This window comes from Botryllus schlosseri, chromosome 2 (genome assembly GCF_051294905.1).
Source record: "Botryllus schlosseri isolate E-star chromosome 2, Bs_hap1, whole genome shotgun sequence".
Taxonomy (NCBI): Eukaryota; Metazoa; Chordata; class Ascidiacea; order Stolidobranchia; family Styelidae; genus Botryllus; species Botryllus schlosseri.
Window position 1 is genome coordinate 35,303,791 of NC_137237.1, and position 24,073 is coordinate 35,327,863.

The 24,073-nt window shown below is 39.9% G+C and overlaps 1 protein-coding gene and 1 long non-coding RNA gene across 3 annotated transcripts in view; both read left to right on the forward strand.

Moving 5' to 3' along the window:
• The window catches only part of LOC145458402 (uncharacterized), a 91,404-nt gene that overhangs the window by 32,926 nt on the left and 34,405 nt on the right, over nucleotides 1-24,073 (forward strand). For both annotated transcript variants that reach the window (XM_080336773.1, XM_080336764.1), the window contains exons 13-17: nucleotides 6,867-7,094; nucleotides 10,018-10,236; nucleotides 18,515-18,742; nucleotides 18,984-19,226; nucleotides 21,840-22,067. In XM_080336773.1, the coding sequence (XP_080192899.1) occupies nucleotides 6,867-7,094; nucleotides 10,018-10,236; nucleotides 18,515-18,742; nucleotides 18,984-19,226; nucleotides 21,840-22,067 (1,146 nt within the window). The remainder of the gene's footprint in view (nucleotides 1-6,866; nucleotides 7,095-10,017; nucleotides 10,237-18,514; nucleotides 18,743-18,983; nucleotides 19,227-21,839; nucleotides 22,068-24,073) is intronic.
• LOC145458855 (uncharacterized) lies at nucleotides 348-5,432 on the forward strand. Its single transcript, XR_013921209.1, has 3 exons — nucleotides 348-815; nucleotides 2,116-2,301; nucleotides 5,240-5,432. It is a non-coding gene; the product is annotated as an uncharacterized LOC145458855 (long non-coding RNA).

A 24,073-nucleotide genomic window follows, 5' to 3' on the forward strand; every position in this document is an offset into this window, starting at 1 on the left:
GTCGTGATCGATAAACGAAGAAGCGCCGCTTGATGTTCCACAGTTTTGATCTCACATACAACGCCAAGATCCATCTTCTCAAAACTTACACGACACAGGCCCGTGACTCACGCCATCGATTCCAAGCAGACCGCGCGTGGTCGGTATATGAGCGCTGTGTTATTTCCCGTGGCTACGCAATCCGTGATCTAATCACGCCGTGACTGCGCGATCTACGGATGCCCTGATCTCCTTACAAGATTGACGAATCACTTGATAATACTATTATTAGTTTGATAATTCATATTAATAGCTGTAAATACACTTCATTTCAAAATTTCCCGAGGGCCGAATTCACCAAGTGCCGAGTTAGTGCGGCCGAATTCACCAAGTGCCGGGTGCATCGGCAACCATCTGCCCACTTACAGCACGGCCCACTCCTAGGCTTTTTAAGACATGGCTATGCGAATCAGATGGCGAGGAGGAGCCTAGATAAACGGCCAACACTTCGGTAGGAATTATGGAGTCGACGTGTCACGCTCGAACCCGCAATTCATTGGTGTTTAGCTATAATGGAACGTACCACTACGTTTCCTCGCCATACCTTGTAAAATGAGACCGTAGCATTTGGCATTTCGTGTGGCAATTGACTTTTGTGTGGAAAATTGTGTTCGTTTTAGAACTTATCCGAAACTTTTATTCCGCCATAGATTGTATATGATAAAACAATATCGGAATTGATCCTAGAAGAATTCCAAAGCAACTCACCACAAAGGAGGATTTAAAGAAGTTTGATGGAAAATTGAATGAAAGCAAAAGCCTTTGCAAGAGATGTGGTATGTTGAATCTGTTTTGGTATTTTTAAATAGGCCTACTTTGTTGTGCCGATAGCAGACAGTATATATAAACGTAAGATGTGGAAGCTATCAAGGTGTTTTTAGAAATTCAGTCGGTCAAAGTGGACGATCGTATTGCTTGGATTATATTTAGGCTTATTTTAGCATCTTTGAGATGCAACTCTAAACGTGGACGGTCATGAACAGTAGGGCTCTTCAAAAATGACTTTTTTTCTCAAATCGTACTGGCTACTTGATAAAATTGTTAGGTTACCTAATTTAAGCCTACAAACAAAATATGGTTCAAATCCAGCCAGTATCCGCTTTGCTACAAGAGAAGAAAGTTCCTATTTATTATATAAAAATGAATAATAAAAAATTTGAAGATTTTCTGTTAACCCCATGAAAGTGTTAGGCTGTCTATAGAAACGATGCTCACCAAATTTGGTTCAATTCCAACCAGTGGAAGCGGAGTTATTGCTGTCGAAAAATTTGGATTTTAATAAAATAGTACTTACGGTGAGCACAACTTTAATAAGTAAACAAAGAATCGGTCACCGTAAATACTATTTTATTTAAATCCAAATTTTTCGACGGCAATATCTCCGCTTCCACTGGTTGGAATTGAACCAAATTTGGTGAGCATCGTTTCTATAGACAGCCTAACACTTTCATGGGGTGAACAGAAAATTTTCAAATTTTTATTACCTATTTATTTTTATATAATAAATAGAAACTTTCTTCTCCTGTAGCAAAGCGGTTACTGGCTGGAATTGAACCAAATTTTGTGTTTAGGCTTAAATTAGGTAACCTAACAATATTATCAAGTAGCCAGAACGATTTGAGAAAAAAAGTCATATTTTAAGAGCCCTAATGTCCATGTGAGAGAAACGTTTTAGGGTAGGCCTACTCATATGTCTCGCAGCGTTCTCTACATAATTGTCAATTGCGATACAAACTGTTTGCTTGTATTGGTAAAGCCATCCAACTTCGAATTGTAAAATGTTGGGAGCCTTGATATCAAATTTTTGAAAGGTGCACTTTGAGAAGATTTGGGAATCTGTCAAATTATACAAAAATTTAGCAAATTCTTTGACATAATTCATCTATTTGGGACTCGATCAACGTAAAAGAATTGGTAATCATTTTATACAATGTATTGTATTTGTAGTTGAAGTATAGTAATAATTCTTATGGTTACCGCACTTGTAACGATTCACGGCCATAACTGGAATAATTAGAATGATGTAACTTTCAAATTGTCATGCATTTTGCAACAACATTGTTCTCAATTTTCAAGGTGCTGACCATTCGAGGAAGAATCACCCACCGGGAATTCACGATCCGTAAACGCGGCCGACTGTTTCTCTCCTCAAGCGGAAGCGACAGAGAAGAGGAACGAAGAGAAAAAAGGAGCAGAAATAGCAAGAGTGTGACAAGTCGCGTCCGTTCGCTTTAATGCGTATTTCCATCCGCGAAGTAGTAGGTGGGAAAACTAATGGGCGTTTGGTTAGGGCTTATATAAGGTTGACTCCAGCGCTGTATTTGCTAAATGTTGCTATGAAATAGGGATGGTGTCATTTGGTATCAATATTGACTATTGAAAGACCATTTGTTAGTGGTCATGGATTTGTTCGGCCAGTATGCAGTAATTTCTGATGGTCACTTCCCGGGCTTCTGTTCTCTAACCCCTCATGATTGTTATTCTGCTTCTAGTAAGACTGTCGATTCTAATGTTTTATCGTATCATTTGTCGGAGGTTTCGCTCGCTTTATTTACAACGTTTTGCTCTCTGCTAGGTCAATTACTGGCTGAGTATCACTACAGCCTAAGAAACTGCACTAATTCTCATTTTAATGTCTTGCTGGTTATCTTGCTGTCAATTCTAATAATTTATTAATGTCTATACCAGTGCCGCCACTCAAATGTTTTCTCTGTACACAATATTGTTAGGTCTTCAGCTTTCCAGGCAGAGTATCATTCCACTTTCTAGACTTGAGTATATATCTCTCCAACCAGGGTTGTAATGACTCGAGTCATGACTCGACTCGAGTCAGACTCGAGTCACGATTTTTTTATGACTCGACTTGACTCGAGTCATTTTCTTGAAATGGGAAAATGACTCGACTCGACTCGAGTCAATATTTGGATTGACTCGATTTGTACTCGAGTCATTACGCATAACTCGACCCAAGTCATTGACTCGGCTTATTTTATATGACTTGAAGATGAAGAAATTTGCGAATCATAATGGCTAGATCAACGCATCCGACGAATTCTGCCGACATCGCTATTTGTCACCACTGCTTTCGTTGCACTTGTCTGATATCAGATATGCCGCCGTAAAAACAACAGAAAATGATACATAGTAGCAATGCATTGTACAAAATCGTCCAGTGATGAAGAGGTAATAGATCCTCCGCAATTAAAGTACTCAAGACTTTTCAATTATACAAGCAAACAATTGAATCAAAGTTCAATTAGAGCCAATGAAATGACTCAGATGGTGAAGAGACTGATAAGCTCATGTGTAGATTTGAAGGCGATGATTCTTTGCATTTTTATGCGACTAAAAAGAATGAGTATTCAATGCTCTTCAGTGTGGTTCAAAAATGCTTGTCAATTCCTGCATCTAGTGCACTAGTGGAACGTGTATTCAGTAGATGTGGATTCATTCTACGGCCATGCCGCTTCAACATATTTGAGGATCTTCTTTCCACATTAGTATTTTTGAGGTGTAACTCATTGATTTGATCTGCTGTCTGTGAAAACACACAATGCCCCTCGTCCATTTGACGTTTTGTTAGGTATGTGCATTGTGCACGTGAGTAATAATGAATGGCTGATGTTGTGTGATGTTTGTACAATATGGCTGTTCTAAAATAACTTCTTTTTTATTTTACTGGGTGGTTACATGATAAAATTGTTATGTTGCATAAAAGGAACACTGCATCTGGCTTAATTTGAAAAAAGTGGAATCAATGATGTGAGAGGAGAATATTTTGGATTTGAAAATAAATGGAGTATTTTAGTGAGAAATTCTTTCATATATTATAATTACATAGTAGTAAGCCGACTATTTTTCATATCCAAAACATTCTACTGTAATAAGTTCACTTTTTCTAGTTGGAATTGAGTCAAATTTGCTATGAATCATATTTTTACACAATGTAACAATATCATGAGATAGCCGGTAAAATTCGAAAATCTCTATTTGTAATTAGTCTAAAATTTTCTTTCATAGCATTGCTTTCTACTGGTTGGAATTGAGCCAAATTTGATTTTTTAGGCAATCTAGCAATTTTAAGAAGTAGCCGGAAAATTTGAAAAAATGTTTTTGAACAGCCCCATTGTACAATTATTTCTCCAATGCTGTAACTGCGATGTAGTCTGTAATGCAATTGGGAAAACCTTTAGTATAATCAAAAGGTATCTGTTCTGTTGTCACTGCACAATGCACATAGTTGCATGCACGCTTTTACAGCATGCTGGCCAGTTGTAAATACCTCTACATAAACATGCATCTATTGATTCTCTATCAACTAGTATCTTGACGTTCTCTATCAGATAGTATGTAGACGTGAATTCGTTGGTTCTCTATCAGCTATTCGTGAGCTATCGTCGATGTGTTCATAATAAAAACTGAATGCTTGTATTGGTGATGTATCAGACTGACAAGAGAGATATTTGGTTTTAAGTTCTAAGATCAGTAAAGTTATCTTTAGCATCGGTAAATGAGGCCAGGATCTGTCCGTTATCTGCCTAAATAAACACGTGCCAAGACTCTGATAGGGACAAAATGAGCATGTTTCGCAAACAGGGAATTCGATATCACCCAAGCAGGATTGAAAACATGAGTTGAACATGACTTCAATACTGTGACTTGGACTCGACTCGAGTCATAACACCATGACTCGGACTTGACCCTTTGAACGGTGACTTGGACTCGGACTCGAGTCTGTGATGAATTGAAAATGACTCGTCTCGACTCGAGTCAAAACCACAAAAGTATGATTGACTCGTGACTCGGAACCATGTGACTTGGTTACAACCCTGTCTCCAACTAGCGGCCAAATAACTGATTCATTTGGATTGTTGAATTGATCATTTTGGACAGAATGTGAAGAAATTTTAGTCAAGAATTCTTTTTGTGTTAGTGGCTGTTTTCAAAGAGTGCTGAAGTAGTCATCGCTGATCTTGATAATCAAGTAGAAGTGACGATTGAAGTCAGTTCTCTAGTCATATAATATTAAAAAATATAATAATAAAACTTGAAAACTTGAGTGGAAATAGTTCAGAATCGAATCCATTTTAGTAAGTATGGGCGAAAAAAATGTAGGAGTCATTCGTTAGTCGCTACCTCTGCCATTTTCGCAGTACGAATGTCTTAGCTATTAATCATCATTTTCATTTTATTTCTGCAGGGTGTTGAAAAAAAAAGGCCGCATGCTGGTTATTTAACTGGCTCATCAGAAGATGAAACCTGATGATAAGGACTGTTTTCACTTTATTTATAATGACATTCGTTCGTTTGTTCGTTTTATTTTTTACAACGGCATTATTGCCAATTCGTTTGAAATTAAATTATCACAAATGTGATTAATATGTAGTAAATAATGTGGTGTGTGTACGCAGCCGTGATCAGGTTAAGCCCATAGTGGTAGAAAACAGGTTATTATATCAGGATCTTCTTCTTCTAACGTAGGATCTACATTCTACTCACCATGTTTAAAGGCTGTAGCATCTGCATAATATTTACATTATTGAAGGACATGGAAAAGACGTTGAATTGAGTCGACACAAAATCCCCCTTTCTACGACCTGCCGAGATCTAATATCTACTATATCGGCTCGGCTTTTCTACATCTTTGGTCTGTACTGTGTTTGCTGGGGTGCCTCTTTATTCGATTTTGACATGCTGTGCGCAGCAGGATAAAATACCTAGTTGGAATCATTTTGTGGAAAAGAACCTGAGCTATTCGAACATAAGTGTTTCAACGGGGAATTGGCGATCTAAAAGTACACGCAATTCATTTTACATGAATGTCAATAAACCTCTGCATTCATGCAAACGTGTTGCAAACATTGTCGGTGGATATTTTGCGAGGCGTGAGACGAAAACATTTGAGTTTTGGCAGATTTTGTCGAATATTAATTTGCAATGAGAACTCAGGGTTAAATACAGAAGTCTTGTTCTACTTTATAGTCATATGTCCTTACTTCACCCTCTACTGCGACGCCATTTTTCATATCGCCCCTTGGGGGCGCTTGCGATCAGGTTAAGATATACTGTGCTAAACCATACTGTTTGTTGAGGCATGACCTAATGATGTGAATTGCGAGTCTGTGTCCGAACTAGGCGGGCAAATTCCCGAATTAATTTGAATGATTTACGTGCAGTCTTTACTTTAGCTCTTTTCCTGAGAGTGTTGACCGGGTGGAGAGATTACAGAGATTAAAATAAAGACCATTTTTATCGTTGTTTGGGGCATTAACGTTCAACTACATTTATTTTTGATGGCTTCTACGGATTCACCTCCAAAAGTTTATTGAAATGGGGCCGTGATAACCCTCTAATTCCTGAGGGTGTACCAGCGGGGTGAATAATTGGGCAACTCTCCTCAATTTGGCGATCGTATATTTGATATTTTGCGCGCTTTCGTATTTCCTATTCATGGCAGAGAGTCCCACATAATCAATTGCTTAATATAACAATAGATATGAATTGAATTGTAATTTGAAGCGGCTTTTGATTGGAATATCACATAGATCTAATACATGATCATAACACCATGATCCTGAGTTATTAAAAGGATATTGGTAATTTGTGTCAAGATGGGTTCACCATCAGCTGACACATTCCTGTTTTAACATATCAAAGTTAACCGTACCACACGCCTTGAAATCATTAATATTGACCCATAAATCGTGTCATCATACCCAGGTCTGATTCCCCATTCAATCATTGACTCACGAGTCGGTCAATGTTTCGTTCATTCGTAACTTTCTTCGGAATGTATCATTTACCTTTGTACCTTTGACCTTTGACAGACAGTGGAAGGTCTCTGACGAAGCTTCGAAGCATGGTTAAAGAATATCACGAAGAAAGAATCAAGCAATGCTTCTCATATGTATGTTCCCAAATGGAAAACTACAAGGAATGGGTTTCGTTTACGCGTCTTCACGTATCCGTGGATATTTCGGGCGAAATTGAAGAAAAGACAAATGACTCCTCAACAAAATGTTGGAAACTATTTCAAAAGTGGCTCGATCACATTGGTACGTACTACGTGTCGGAATCAAGTCGACACCTTCGAGTACCGCCTACCACCTAGTAATTGTGAGTCACTGCAATTTTTTCCCCAGTCAATTCCATGACAGCAACGATCTTCACTCCCTTTATCATGTTACAGTGCTCACTGAGCACTGCTCAGTGACCGTATCTGAATTAAATTTGTGGGCTGTCCGGCATAGAAATATAAGCGAATCCTGGCATTAATCATATGCATATATTTATTAACGCAAAGTATCAAGTAGGCCTTCTTGATCACATTAGTACCGAAACATAATTTTGTCACCCTCCACCCCCAAAAAATCGTTGCTCTTGGTCCTGTCATAGGAATGTAAACCAAACTTCTGAGGAGTTTCACCCCCAGGCCCACTTTTGCGACGGCTGTCTTTTATCACTACTAGTCAGCCACGTTTTACTGGAATGGGGGTACTGTGTTTAAGTGTATATCTTGTCGCTCGTAGGGCGAATTGAGGAGGCTGAAGGTACCCATGTAGAAGTGAACATTTAAGTACAAAAAATCGAGCGCAGCGCGAAAAAAAATCGAAGTTGTAGCAAGTAACCAACTAAATACTTTACAATTTATCTTGATTTGCAAAATAATTTTGGGATCACTTCGAGCTGCCCTGAATTGGTGGGTTTGGGGTGCGGCAGTTACGCTACTAGAATGCATATATACGCATGGTTACATATATACTATATACGTCGAACCAAAACCTTGATAAGGCATATGACATGGCGATGCTTCAACATCTGCTGACGTCTCCTTCCCCATAACAACCAACATTGATGGAATTGACGATAGGGAATGTGCAAAGAAGGAGCTCGACGAGCGTCAAGTGTGGTACTTGTGAGTGCTCAACTGGTGTGGGTAAGATTGTGGATGTGTCTAACTCAATGCTTTTCAACCTGCGATATGCTTACCCCTAATGGTACGCGAAGTCATTTCAGTTTGTATGCAGTAAATGCATTTCTTCTGACAGATTTCACAAATCGCTAACCTACTTTTTTCTAATTTGAGAATATTATTATCGAAAACATCGATGAATCCTTTTGTCCTGGCCTTGTTATTTTCGTCATCGTGACACCGAAGTGACGCATTAATCATATACCTCTGTCATAATTAATTTAGTCAATGTCGGTACTGGGGTATCTATCTTATAAACTTTCAACGGTTTTATGTCATATGTAATGTCCATTTCTTCTTTGTCCTAACTCCAAGCAAACCTAACTAAAGTCCAATCGCATATTCCATCAATCAAGGACTCATGAGTAATGTAATCAATACGCTGCAAACTATATCAAGATATTACAATTAGGCATCACCAGGCCTGTTTATTTTTGGATTTCTCCAAAAATAACAAAAATAGCTTAGTTTTGGATGTTTTCAAATTTTATTTTTGGAGAATCTCCAAAAATAAGAAATGAAGGTGTTTTTAGCCCTAATACTACTAGAAAACTTCACAGAAAGTATGTTATTATCATGTATTCATGTCCTTCAACACATCCACATCATCAGTGACCTTGATCTAACTTTCCAATACTTTCGTCACAAAGTCTTTGGCCTGGAGAATGCCCTTTAAATAAAAATCAGAGGGTGACGCCCGGAAGAGACCCTTCTCCCAGTGTATTTTGGTGAAATCGGCTTCGACCGTCGCAGTTGTGGGAAACATCGAGCCATCTGGGTCCAAAGAACCGTCGCTTGTCAATAATGCGCTTGAAAGTGACGTCCATTTTGTATCGGACAGACATGGATTGGAATCGGTCTTCGATATTCTGTGTCTACTCAGGTGTCCACTTGTTCGACAGCCCACTCCGGTGTTTGTCGATCAATTCACTGAGCTGCAAATAAAGTAGCTGAAATATATGTATCACTCTTGTTTATATTATTAGAATCTAAAAGAGCAAGAAGTGTTTGTTCTGTCCTGCCTACGATGTTGCACCACTTGTAGTAGTAGACAGGGCAGAACCCTTTCATTGTCGGCAACTTCAAATTTCCTTATGCCGTCGGCCGGTTGCCTCGAATGTGGACTGCTTCTCTTCTTCGTCGATATTCTCGAGGACTGCACAGTGCACTGTCTAATCCTCCACGAAGTTGCGTGCCTCAGTGAACTTGATAGCCCAGCACCCTCTGACCAGAGGACCTTACTTGCCGCGGGTGTAATTGTCCAGTCCTCAGCTGGGCACCGAGATCGAATGCGTTCGACCAGGCGATAGAGCTCCTCCTGCTGCTCCACGATCAGATGACCAAGTCCCTGAATCTTTGTGACGGTGGTGCTCAGATCTGTGGCCATGGGTTCGAGGACGATTAGTTGGATCCCCCACTGCAGCGAAGGTGCACAGGCCGGACTTTTATCGTTTATAACCTCGAGGAGTTTGGTACGGTGTCTAGTCAATCAAGTGGTCATCCTCTTAATTGACAACCAACATGTGTCAGCAAACTTGGGGCACATACTTTTCTTTTCCCGGATCAAGTGCTGTTGCCGTCGGAGGTAGCCATTCAGTATCATCATCGTGGGGACGAAGTGACTGTTGTAGAGGTGGCGGTATTCGGCCTGCGTCACAAGGTCCCACCCGCACCATATTCGCACGAATTCATACCAAGCCGCCTCTTCAACCCTTGTCGCCACGCCTCTGATCCATCCAGTGAGGGAAAGTATTTTTAGCGTTTCGGAGACCCCCTCCCTCACACACATGCTGTTTTTGTGAGTTTACTGGTTGTTTCCACAGTATTTACACTGCTCTGACACGTTTATTTCACTAAAAAATTTGAATAAAACATCATCCAAAAAAAGCTTATTTTTGGATGTTTTCAAATCTTATTTTTGGAGAATCTCCAAAAATAAAACCCAACATCCAAAAATAAACAGGCCTGGGCATCACTTATTGAATGATTCTGTATCTAATTTGTAGGGTCTCCAGCGATGATTCTTCCGTTAGTTGATCAATATAAGAAAGGCAAAGTCGACGACTGCTTCGAATATGTACGCACAAAATTTCGACACGACAGTGATTGGATTACATTTACACGATGTAAAGTCCGGATGGATGTACCAGACCTTCTAGGTCGTGTCGATGGTGATGCTACGAACAAGCTTCGGACACTATTTAATGAATGGTTAAAGCACATGGGTGAGTACGAGAATACATGTAGCTGCCTAACCATTTCTATGCAATGTTCTTCAGTGGAGTTCTCTAATATGGAAGAATTGTGTCTTCCAAAGCACATGTTCGAACATGCTCAATATGTTCGATATCCATTGGCAGATGCAGTCACTTTCGGCGATGTTCATCATCGGTGAGGTCTGACTCCTTTAGAGTCAGATTTATATATTATAAAAACCCTTAAAACCCATAATGGCAGTTGATTCAGTTGCCAACTTATGTTTGATGACATGAACACTCTTGACACTCATGCTACGTAGGAAGCTACTATATACAATATAGCCTACATATCCAGAATTGAGGATGGTTATAGATGAGGAATACCTAACAGTTACAGTAACTGGGGCATGAATTTCCTCTACACTATATGTCGGCCGTCTCGAGTACACGATCCATACTATATAGTCGGTTTGAGAATTGGACAGCGTATTATTTCGCTGTGATGCGGCTGTCTGACCTGGTTGGTTGCCCGATATAGCCTATGAGCATGCGACACAATGAAAAACGATAGGTAAGCATGCGACGCTAGAGCATGAGAACACATTAGCACGGCGACACATGATCATAGGGACATATGAGCATGGTGAAACATGAGCAAGGGGATACATTAGGGTTACCATATTTTTGAGAAGCAAATTCCGGACACTTTGTAGCGCCCACTAGCGGATTTTATAATGAGGTGTAAACTCATTGACCGTCAATATGACGTCAGACTGGCAAAGCATTGCCCATCGAATGTACACACTCTACAGGAATGGAGTGAAACATAGGGCATGAATTAGGCCATCTGTAATGTGAGCTCTGGTGATTGCTACTTGCTAGGGTCTGCAATAGATTTCTCCACGGGCCGGATGAAATCATCTGACGGGCCGTGTTTGGCCTGTCAGGATTGTGATTGGCAGTCCTGCTATACTGTTAGGTCGGTGGGCTATCGGTATATGTGTTTTATTCATATCCGAACCAACATTTTCCCCTCCCCCTCCCCCTCCTTCCGCCCAAAAAAGCACTGATCTTGAGCCCACCATAGGATAGTCGATGTACCTTGTTGGGCACATACTATATGCATTTGGCTGTTAAATTTTATGTATGAATTCTGTCAAAAAAATATTGATATTGATTCTTCCATATATTAGACTATTATAAATGCACCAGCAGGTTGCACATCCGGTGATTTCCAACCTTTTATGGTCGCGACCTCATTTCCCACTCGAAAATGTTCCGTGACAAAGCTCAAGATCATCGCGATCGCCAGATAAAGGCGAACGACCCCAAGATTTGGAACCATGCACTGTCTGTGATTGAAGCATCCAATCGGCCTTAACCAACTCTAGGAATATACCATTAGCTTATAATGGCGATTACAATCAGACTTATTTCAGTAAATGATGGTTATTTATATTACTTCTGATTGCAATTTTTGGAGAGGGTGGTGCCTGGTGCCCATACTAATATCATTATACTTTGCATTAACTCGCGCGCGGCGCGAAGAACAATTTTGAATAGCATAAATCTGCTTGAAAATAGTATTGTTTATGTTGATTTACGAAAAACTTTTGAGCCTGCTTCAAGCCTTCAAAATTCCGGACATTTATGCATATTTTAGAAATTCCTCCCGGACGCAGATTTTTCAGTGAAATTCCGGACATGTCCGGGAAATTCGGGACGTATGGCAACCCTAGGATACATAGGCAAGGAAACAGATTAGCGTGCGCTTCTTGAGCATATAATTACGCATTAGCATGGGGACTAATCAACATGGTTACATATGGGCTTGGTAACACGTGAGCATGGGGGCACATAACCATTGGGACATTTCAGCATGTTGACACTTGTGCATGGTGATGGTGATATATGAGCATGGTGAGATATTACCATGGTGACAAATGAGCATGCGGACACCTGCACATGCGACACTTGAGCATGCGACACCTGAGCATGCGACACTTGAGCATGTGGCACCTGAGCATGCGACACTTGGGCATGCGACACTATATCATTTGTCATTTATTAGTGTGTAGTTAACTAGCGTCAAAACCATGGCTTTATACCAGTTCGAAAATGATATATCCCCCTCCCTGCCCTAATACCAATCACCCTCAACCCTAATCTTGGGATACCTTAACCCTAACCCTAACCTAAACCTTAACCCTAACGTTAACCCTAACCTAGCCTAATATCCATCATCCCCAACCATATTCTTGAGATACCTTAACCCCAACATGTACGCTAACTCACCTCCAACCCTATGTTCCCCTACCCACCCACGTAACCTAAAACTTCCCTATCTGAGAATAATAATTCTCACTGAATGAATTTTTATTGCAAAATAGATCAAGTGTCGCATGCTCAAGTATCGCAGGCTCAATTGCTCATGTGTCACCATGCTCAAGTGGCACTTACTAAATTGTCACCATGGTCATGTGTCCTTATGGTCACGTGTATCCATGCTCGTGTGTTCCCATGCTAATATGTCCTTATGTTAATTTGTCCCTGTGCTGATGTGTCTACATGCCCACGAGTCGCCATGACCAAAAGTCGCTATGATCAAGTGTCGATTGCTATTGTGTCGCATGCTAATATGTCCACGGACCGACCTGGTCATTGTTTCTCCGCCGTCATCGTAAGTAACTAGCGTACGTAATTTCACATTACTTGGTGATTTGGAAAGGAGGTTCTAGGGCAGACCTGGGTAAAGTGCGGCTCGCGAAGTCATTCTGTGCGGCCCGCGAACAGTTGCTTGGAATTCATAACATTAAACCTGATTTTTGAGTGTTGATGCGTGGACTAAAACCATAGGCTGTATCAACTAAACAGTAAATTCTTATACTTTGAAGCCTGTTCAATAATATGCCACGATTATGTGGCAAAGTATGAGTAACAATTAAATTTACATGAAATTACTCTTTCAATATGGTTTGGGTCAAATTTTTGTTGCCATGGTCTTATTACGAATCATACGATACGCGTTTCAAATTTATACATGAGTCGTTTCCAAATCCCTAATCCAGAAAATAAGTCAATCAGTGCTCGCGATTACTATATGATTCATCATATCTATCATCCATAAAGGACGAACGCGCGTGTCAAAAAGAGAAAGCCGAAACCAGAAATTCAAAAAAAGGTTTAGAGCACTAAATATCATTACACTGGAGTTAAGGGTAAACCCATGATTTTAGTTTTCTCCGAGCATGTCGTCGTCCCCCGCGCACTGATGACAAATTCGCCGCGCATAGAATAATCTTGCCGCTCTCAAATAAGCTGAAGTGATGACCTATTTTAGTCGGTACTCGTTACGCACTGCTGGTCAAGGGACCGCATGGCGAGTTGATGAGTGCGCGCACACTCGTGAAAAGTAGAGCAGTGGTTCTCACTCGGGGGTCCGAGAACCATTTTTAGGGGGTCCGCGAGACCTTTAAATTTGTAAAGCGATTGATAACCTACTATTTTTTTATTCAGGAAAAGCATGGCACAGTTTCGTTTCATAATTGATAAAACTTTTGGACTCACAACCAGGGTTGTAACCAAGTCACAAGGTTCCGAGTCACAAGTCATTCTCAATTTTTTAGTTTTGACTCGAGTCAAGTCGAGTCATTTTCAATTCGGCGCCGAGTCAAGTCCTAGTTCAAGTCACTGAGTAGAGTGTCGAGTCCGGGTCCTGGTGTTTTGACTCGAGTCCGAGTCCAAGTCATTGTGTTGACTGTTCAGTACGGAGTTGATGTCATGTGAAACCCACTTTTTACAACTCTGCTCGGTGATATCGACGGATTCGCATTCATAATATACTAATTTTCCTCACTTTGAACAGTTTCTGGTATCATTTCCAGTACCAGTACTGATAGATGAAATATTAATAGTGCAGCACACTGAATGAAAAATAAAGCGACATTTATGCTGTGAAGCATTGGAAAACAAAAACCGTTAGCTTCAAGTGTTCCAATCGTTCGGAGAAAGCCAATGGTCGTTGTTACTTCTGATCATGTGTTGTCTTTGAATTCAATGTCAAATATGAGTATATAATTCAATAATAAACTGCTCTGCGCAATACGACCGATTCCACATGGGACGGATGTAGCAATTTCATTGCCTTCTACAGTTTTACTAACAGTTGAAGAAGATTCTTAGGTGAAGAGTCTTTGTCTGAAGAATGTTCTCATCATGAGTGTCATGGTGATCAGCAGCTATATAAAGTTGGATCAAGCGGAACTAAATGATTTTGTCATAAATTTGAAATTACCAAAGGATTCTGCTCGTATTGTAGGTTCTAGATTGAAAGCCAAACGTATTCTTAGCACTGATACTACTTTTGATCGGTATAGGAATCGTGATAGTGAATGCACAGTAGCACACGCTTCTTTGCCTCCGAACCCTCTTTAGTATGCTGTGTGGGTGTTCAAGGTATCATAGAGAAATTGGGAAATGAAGGAAAACGTTTCAGAGCCTGCAGTTATTGACAGATCTAATTTATATTTCTAGTGGCAGTTCCACCATTATATATAAAACTGGATGTAATGAAAAGTTTTTTGAAAAGCTCTAAACAAAGAGAGTGTACGTTTTGAAAACATTCGCACAAATTTTTCTCACTAGAATTCCGAGAACGTTAAAAAGGGTGTATGTGATGGTCCTCATATTAGGACACTCATCAGAAACCACATGTCTCTTATTACCAAGACGGGTTTAGAGAAGATACATCACTCTCTTTCATCGAAGGTACATCTGAATTTCTTGGAAATACTGAGGATCCTTATTATTTTGAGGGTAGGCCTATAGTTTGAGATAATAAAACCCCAAATCCCATTAAGTTAGTTGAAAGCTTTGTATGATTTGTTTCGTATCGTATAACCATCTCCTGAGTTGTACTGGGGCATAAGCGCCCTTAATACAGCCGTTTTTTATTAAAATTTTCGTTCGATTTTTGCGAAAAATTGTGACGTGATGAATGACTTCTGACGGCAATTTCTGAATTATCATCGTCGAACTAAATACACTCAATTATTCGTTCTAAAAAAGTAATACAAAAGTTGAAAAATACCACCCAGAGTAATTATTGGTTTACTAATTTATCAATGACAAAATGTTCCGTCTGTCTTCCCTGACCGAATGCCACTGATTAAATACGTAGTAGATGTGTATCGTGGTAAATTTTTGTTTCCTGGCTCAACGAAAACTGGAGTTGATTGCAGGTTAACGTGAAGGTTGCCCAGGTTGGTAACGGTTAGGTACGACATAGATATATATATCCGATGTATTAGTATATTGAAAGAACCCCCGCCACGCCATGTGTCAGGTAATCGATTGACACCAGACACAACTACCTCATACGAGAAGATGATTGTCAACACTCTGTCTATAGTTTCAAATTTCAAGGTAGGCCTTATTATTGATGTTTGGATAAACCTGGATAGACGTAGTTTGAGCTCTGCTGCTTGGCTAGGAGTTTGTACTTTTGTACTCGTCAAAACATTACATGGTGGCAATTTCCATATGGAAGCAATAAAATCATTGGCTGCGGATATAAATCATGGTCAAGCTGTTCTTTGCCGATACCCGCAACGGCATCTCGCAATGTATGTATTCAGTGGATTACAGACAACAGGCGTACGCTCAACCGGAAGAAGTATTATACATTACTGCAGAATCTTCTTTTTCTGATTCTCATATCGCCCTATATCTAAAACGGGCACCAATCGTTATTTTGCAATTCCTCACTCAACATTTCACGCCATAGCCACCGCTTATGCCCCATGTAAGCAGGGATTGCAGCTAGTATAAAAATTGGTGGGGTGAAATGGCCCGCGAGGTGTAGTCATCCGCGATAAAGATGGCAAATAATATAATATGACGGAAAATGCATGTGACGACCCATTTAACGATAAAATTGTTTTCTCATGCCGACGCCCTCTGTTTGCAATCGGTATATTGTCTTCAACAGGATAAATATGGCTCTCACGACTACTGCCATAAATAGACATCATCATGAGAACACCCATTCCGTACCAATGATCTATATCTACATCAGTGTTGGGATGACTCGAGTCATGACTTGACTCGAGTCAGACTCGAGTCAACTTTTTCGAATGACTTGACTTGACTCGAGTCACTTTGCAAAAATGACTTGACTTGACTTGACTCGGCGCTTCAAAAATGTGTATTGACTCGTGACTCGGAGCAAAATTTACGAGTCAATTTCAAGTCATCAAGTTAACGGTGTCGACTAAATCAATGTATTTTGTGCATGTTCGGATTTTCCACGATACGCTGTTGTGACTTGTGAGAGCAACCAGTCATTTACTGGTTGTACGTTTCACTGATCCTACATTGTTACATCACAAATACTTTGACCGCAAATGAAATGATCACAGCTTGCGTTGTCGTAGTAGCAGATTAATTTGATAGCAACTTATCACTGTTTATTGGGCGGCTCTGCTCTTACACTGCACGGTGCTCACCTTTACCAACCTTCTTGTATGGTTTAAATGGAACAAATATATTTTATGCATTCATATCCTCACGAATGTGTATAGATGGCTAGTGTATTGTACGATATCAATTTCCTCCATCTTCTCGAGGCTTCGTATTCGATCCTCTATTTTGGCTGATAATAAGAGAATGTAGCATGTAGTTCAGAGTTGTCCAACTCAACTGACGTCGCGGGTCGAATTCAAATATTCAGATCACTCGCGGGCCGCAACAATCAAATGATTCCAAAATATTACTAACTCTTAACTCAATATATGCACTTTTTCGCATTCTCGGAATTGAGTGTCAATGTCAGCGATTTTCTCCTGACGATGACTACAATCAAAACTCCACTGTCGGGTGGTTATAATGTGGCCTATGAATATACTCGAAATTTGCTATCTTGAAGGAATATATATTAGTAGTATTTCTTACAAGAAATTCGAGAAATATGTTCGATTAAATCACGCAATTTTCAACATATAGCCTACTCAGAATTTCTTCGCGGGCCGAATGAAATCATTTGGCGGGTCGTATGTTTGACACCCCTGATGTAGCTATGCAGTTACTGACATATTTTATTAGCAGTTCTACGTGTGCGGGAGCGATACAACGCATTTTTGCGTGTATATTTAACTTTAAATTCGTTATTTGATTCAAGATTATTGACCAATTGATCTCTTTAACACAGCTAGTAAAAGATAAGGAATTTAAATGATCACTCATACTTCGAAAATTCAATTTGACTTGAATTGTGACTTGACTCGTGACTTGACTTGACTTGACTTGACTTGACTCGAGTCACCTCCAAAAAACGAGTGACTTGACTTGACTCGAGTCACCTTTGAAAATCTATTGACTTGACTTGACTCGAGTCAAAATGTGCAATGACTCGAGATGACTCGTGACTCGAAGGTGGTGACTTGATCCCAACACTGATCTACATGCTAAAACTGTTGAACCGATGACGATTTCGAGGGTTCCTGCTACCCCATATCGTATCCGCCGACTATCATGTGTGCACATCGCCGTACTACATGGTTTTGAGGATGTGTTTACGCAATTACGGTATAATTAGACTGCGTTTGAAAAAAAACAAGTTTTTTCGTAAAAGGCATTTGTTTAAAACACTGTTTTAAACATGATTTAAACAAAATGTTTTAACACCGTGTTCATTTTTGTTTGTTTGTTTTTGTGGTATTCGTGGTGTGTGTCGACTACTATAGTCATTTAAACCAGCCCAATTTTGTTCATATGTATTCCGTAGCTGCCGACTTGTAGCACGGCCCCCTCGTAGGTTTTTTTATAGGACACCGCTAACACGGATGACATGGCGAGCCTAGATAAACCTCCAACACTTAGATAGGAAATCTGGAGTCGACCCGCAACCCATTGGTGTTGTAGCTGTGGCTTATACCACTGCGCTATCTTACCACCCCGTTCGTTTTAATGCAACCGTATAGCTACGGCCAGGAAGTTGAAAAGCATTTCCGCATTGAGTTAGGTCGAATGGCTGATCGGCATCCAACGTTCATTCTGCAATCTGTATGAAATTATCAGTTCATTGATATTTGCACTGGTGTAATCCCTGGTAACGTAATTTTTTTATAAATGAGTGGGTGCATATAAAGCTGATATGCCATTGGCAATTAGCTGCCGGTAAGTTAAGATCAGATCCTCTTAAACTGCTTAGTGTATTTATCGTAGGCCTATGTGACGAGCAGTTGGGGCATTCACTTGAAAGTAAGCGAACTGTAAATGCATAATTCGTTATCCCCTTTTTCATTAGGCGACCAAGGATCTCCAACAAGGATTCGTCGCTTGGTGGACAAATATCTGAAAGAAAGCCGCGACAAGTGTTTCGACTACGTATGCGCAAAATTCGAAGCTCTCGGGGAATGGGTTTCATTCTCACGAGTAAAGATCGGGCTGGATTTGCCGAACAAGATGACAGAAGAAAAAGCTGATGCTCACATTGACCGTCGCGAAATATTCGAAAAGTGGTTTGAACACTCGGGTAAACCCTTCCACATACTTTTAAGTCTAAACGTTATTTCCAACAACGTGGTGTTTTCCTATTTGGTTTGGGAATATATAACAAATTATACCAGTAAAATATCCGTCCGTGGGATGAAGAAGCCGATGAAATTATAACTTTCTGCTACTCGAGACCAAACTCAAATGTGTCCCGTCTGAATATCGCGTACGATTGACGTATGTCTATTCTCATAAACAGCGATTTTGTATTTATTTCTTAGGCTTCGAAATGTCCCCTGAACGAATTCGCTGCTTAGTTGATGCTCATCATAAAGAAACAATCAACGAGTGCTTCGAATACGTGCGTTCAAAATTGCAATACTACGAGGAATGGGATTCTTTCACTCTCCTAAAAATAGGAATTGATATTCCGGCACAACTTTCCAAAGACGACCCCACACGCGAGAAGAATAGACCACCTAAACAACTTCGCGAAATATTTGAAAAGTGGATAGGGCACATTGGTAAGTAGGCTATGACCTTGGATGGACAAAATTAGGATACAGCGCCTTTTGCATAACTATATACTATACAATGTACTATATCCTTTACTCGATTCCTTATTAGTAGAGAATAAATCATCCCTAAATGATACTCCGAAATGATATGCTTGATTTGGTGATGTGGATCCGATGATATATTGGGACGGAGATATGGGCATAGCTCTCTCTCTCTTCATATCACAATTTTTCATCATGCGCTTGTTGATATATGAGCCAATGCCCACGCAGCCTTGCTTAAGTTAGAATATTGAGGTACGCTGACCATAACACCATGTCAACCTATTTGTTTCATTTAACCGTTTATGATTCACAATTAGAAGACAACGGTCCGTCTACAACGGTAGGCCTATACAGGCTGTAAAATATCGAATGAAAAGTTAACCGACAGTGTAAACATTTACGATACAAAATAAATGTAGGTTGCTTTGCAAAATAAATTTGAGTTTGTTAACAATTTTGACAACTTTATGACCTGACGCTACAATTTTGAGTAATATTTTGACTTTTTTGACATGAAAAACAAAATCGCTCTATATATAACAAATCTGTGATGTGGTAGATTTTTGTGAATCAACAAACATATGGCGTTCCGCCAAGGCTTGTAAATTAGCGTGAGTGTTTCGCGAAAATGTTCACCTTGACCCTTGATTACTTTGCAAAGATAAAACAGAACAATTCTTACACTGACTATACTTCACTCAAGAAAATCGGAAACGTTGAAGTGTCTGCAAGCATGAAAATATACTCAATTTCAGAGACTGAAAGAATTGGTTATCAAAGAAAAAGTATTTCATGTCGCACTGTGTCCAAGGCCGAAACAGCACTTCATCACCAACCCGTAAAATCAATGGTCTTGTGTCCCCCATTTTGTGATAAACAAAACTTACTGGGGGGTTTGTTCCCCAGATCCCCCCCATCAGGATATACATTTTTTTACCGCTGCTACCAATTATTGAATCCGGTTACGTCGAATATTCGCGCGGTGCGCGAAAAATTAATGCAATTCATGTTTGAAATGATTAATAATATTGGGATTGGCATATTAATTGCTCTAATAGAGCTGAGTGAGGTGTTGTCTTGGAAAATGTAGGACCCGTCAATGTTTATATTCAAACATATTCGGATGGTCCAGATGATATACTGACTTCGCTACGGCTACATGACAGTGTTGGGATCAAGTCACTACCTTCGGGTCACGAGTCATTTCGAGTCATCGCACATTTTAACTCGAATCAAGTCAAGTCAATCGATTTTCGAAGGTGACTCGAGTCAAGTCGAGTCAAGTCAAGTCAAGTCAAGTCAAGTCAAGTCACGAGTCAAGTCAAGTCAAGTTGTCTTTTCGAAGGATGAGGCATGATTACGTGAATGAATTTGGCGAGCTGTCTGAAATCAAGATTGAGTGGTCATTGATTCCGGACCGATGGACGAATAGAGTTAAATGTATGCGCAATAAGGCGTTGTATCGCTCATATACGTAGAACATACGTAGGACTGACTCTTTGGGGTAGAGAACTTCAACATACATTTTAATATTATATTCATAGTAAAATATATTAAAACCCGAAGCTTTTCGAGCTGACACTTTTCAAGGGCAATCGTCACCAAATGGAGAATTTCAAAAACATGCATCTAGCTACATTGCATACAACCAACGTAGAACTGTTAAACTACGTAATTAATTACAGATAGCCCCAGTTTATAGTTACCAGCAAAATAGAGAATAGAGAATAGAGAAAAGATTTGATAAAATGCAATACATTACCCATTTACTAATTGATATGGTATTATTCGAGCCCGCGCAAATGGTTGAGGACTTTATAAACTATATTCTAATTAAATTTCAACAAAGCAAGAGGTTTTGTAAAGGTAAAAACACAGATAAGGAATAGACATTTTGCTACTAAATTAATTTCCTACTAGTTTAGGACAACGTATGCCGTAAGATTCGGTCACTTCGTTTGCGGTCAATTTATTTGTGAGAAAACAATGGAGGTTAATTAAAACACACGATCATTGAATGATTCGTCGCTCTCTCGGGATACACCAGCGTTTCGGGAACAGTCCGAACATATGCATGATATGGTGATTTTTATCGACACCGATTTCTTGATGACTTGACATTGACTCGTGGATTTTGCTCCGAGTCACGAGTCAATCGACATATCTGATATGCCGAGTCAAGTCAAGTCAAGTCATTTTAGCAAAGTGACTCGAGTCAAGTCGAGTCATACGAAGAAAGTGACTCGAGTCCTCCCAACACTGCTACATGATTATATTTCTTGATTTCTTGTCTGCTATGTCAAAAGATATTGGAATCGCCCAAACGCACGAAACTAAATGACTCACACGATTTCAAATTGGTATTTCCCCACTGGCATATAATTTGTGTTCATTCACGAAATCATTTCGTGCCCATCCGAGGTCTCCGCCAATGGGGTTTGAGGTGCGGCGGTTACGGTTCTGACTGTGTCATCGGAGCCACATCGCCCCCTATTGATACGACATGATCATCGTACACAAGTGTTAAGATCAAAATGTATAATTCGTGCGTATTGTTTTCAATCTGAACAAAAGGGTCGCCCGCAAGACTCCGTAGCATGGTAGATGAATATACGAAGGAAATGCTCGAAGAGTGTTTTGAGTATACACGTTCTGCATTCCTAAATGATGACGAATGGGCTGCGTTCACACATTCGGAAATCGGTCTGGATCGGTCGGTGCTTTCAAATAACGATACCAATGTGGAGCCAAACAACCCAATCAAACTTCGCAAACTTTACGAGACTTGGTTAGAACACCTCGGTAAGTACGACAGAGGTTTTCGGTTTCGACCTTCTCTGTAAAAATTTCGTCAAAGCACGTCATACATGCGATATATAAAAAGGATACGTAGAGTAAAAATGACGAGTTATTGCGAACTAAACCTATAGTCACCGCAGATGAAATTCACTCTCGTGTATCATCAGTGTCATCCTCTTCTAGTACAAAAAACATCGAACTGTATCACTTTCTCACATTATCATGAAATGCATCACGTATTTCACACAGTAATTGTAATTTATAATTTTCAAGTCAACATTGTTTTGTCTAAACCAGTGGTTCCCAACATGGGCGATGTTGGGAATCAATGGGGCGAAAATACCAAAGGGGGTGACAGGTGGCGCTGGGGGGCGAAAACATAATAATGACCGTTGAGATATATTTAACAATCATGGCCAAAATGCACTTGAATGCGGATTTTTCTGCATATGACGCGAGGAAAAGGTCAACTATAGGCGCCAAGTAGACGTGAAAACCGGTTCTCCGAACACCTACTCTGAAAAATTATCTGTTTTTTTAGTCAATTCAGAAGCGATCAGAGTTAGGTGAACCAATATCCAGTTTATATGTCCTCATTTTCGGAAACGTATATATGGGGGCGAAAATTACTATCGAGCTTGATAAGGGAGCGATGAGTCGAAAAAGGTTGGGAACCATGGGCCTAAACTTTAATCGGAAGGAAATCCTAATTCCTGCAATCAAATTTCGAACGCCATTATTGGCTGCTGTGCATTTCTTTGTACACAATATGCAACATTGCTGCTAAACACCAACAGATGATAGCACCTAATTTCTTTGGTTTAACTAACAAACAACCACAAGATGACTATAGAATGAAAAGATAGGAAGTTGTGGAAACGACTTTGATTAGTCTTCGAAACCATACACCCAGATAGGTATTTTCCGTAACTAATATGTGATACATTCACTACCGATTACGCCAATAACTAGCACCTTCGCCCAAAACCTATATATATTCCGCTCATTTAAAACACATGACCTCACATGCGAAAAGCCTTATCGCCATGAAATAAATGAAGGCCGCATCTGAACACCCGTAAGCAGAGGTGGGTCATTATGAATGTACTTCAACGTCATCAGAGTACTCAAATAGTTCCGGCTTATTACCCAAATTTCCCAAGTGGTTATGATTTTGGAAACTTTCGACATTTACAGTTCTCTGCTCTTTTGACAAAAACTTGGCACAAAATAATTACTTTTTTACTCCTCTGGAAATGGCTAATGTTCTCCGACTATTATGTTGTTAGTTCCCAAAATTTGCCGGTATTTTCGACCTCTCGTGGGCGATACGATATTTCTTTCAAAGTGCAGTATTGATTCGATATTATCGGCGAACCGTTAATCGGTCGAGTTGTAATTTTAGCCATTGAATATGATGTCTTACACATATCTACTTATTACTCATACCACTCCGGTTTCTATGCTTTCAGTGCTAAAACTAAAAAATACATTATTGAAAATCAAAATAAATACCTTATTACAGTGGTTCTTGACTGGATTAATAGAAAACCACAGGGATTTCCCGAATTCGTCTCAGGGCTTCCGCTAGAGCAGTGGTTCCTAACGGTGGAGAATTCCCCAGTGATGGGGAATTCAATGGTTTCCAGTGGGGAATAGACGCATTTGTTAAACATAATATATAATATAGTATACTGATTTACGAAGAAACCTACGCGATAACCGTTACCAGTTAACTGCTCTGGGAAATATGTATCGAAAATTATACAGTCTCTTGTTCACTAAAACTATTTTCTAACTCTGGATAACCAATGACGGCGTCCCAAACGCTTCCAGCACGAGCAGTATGACGTGAAATAACGCTTTTGCTAAATTTTGAGAGTTACCGGTATCGGCTCATAATACGTTTTATGTTTTAGTTATAGGCGATTGTCTTGCGTATTGGTGTGGTTGTGCGTCTGGTGTATCCAAACAAGCAGCGAACGTCAGAGTTTAGTGGAAAATCGGGA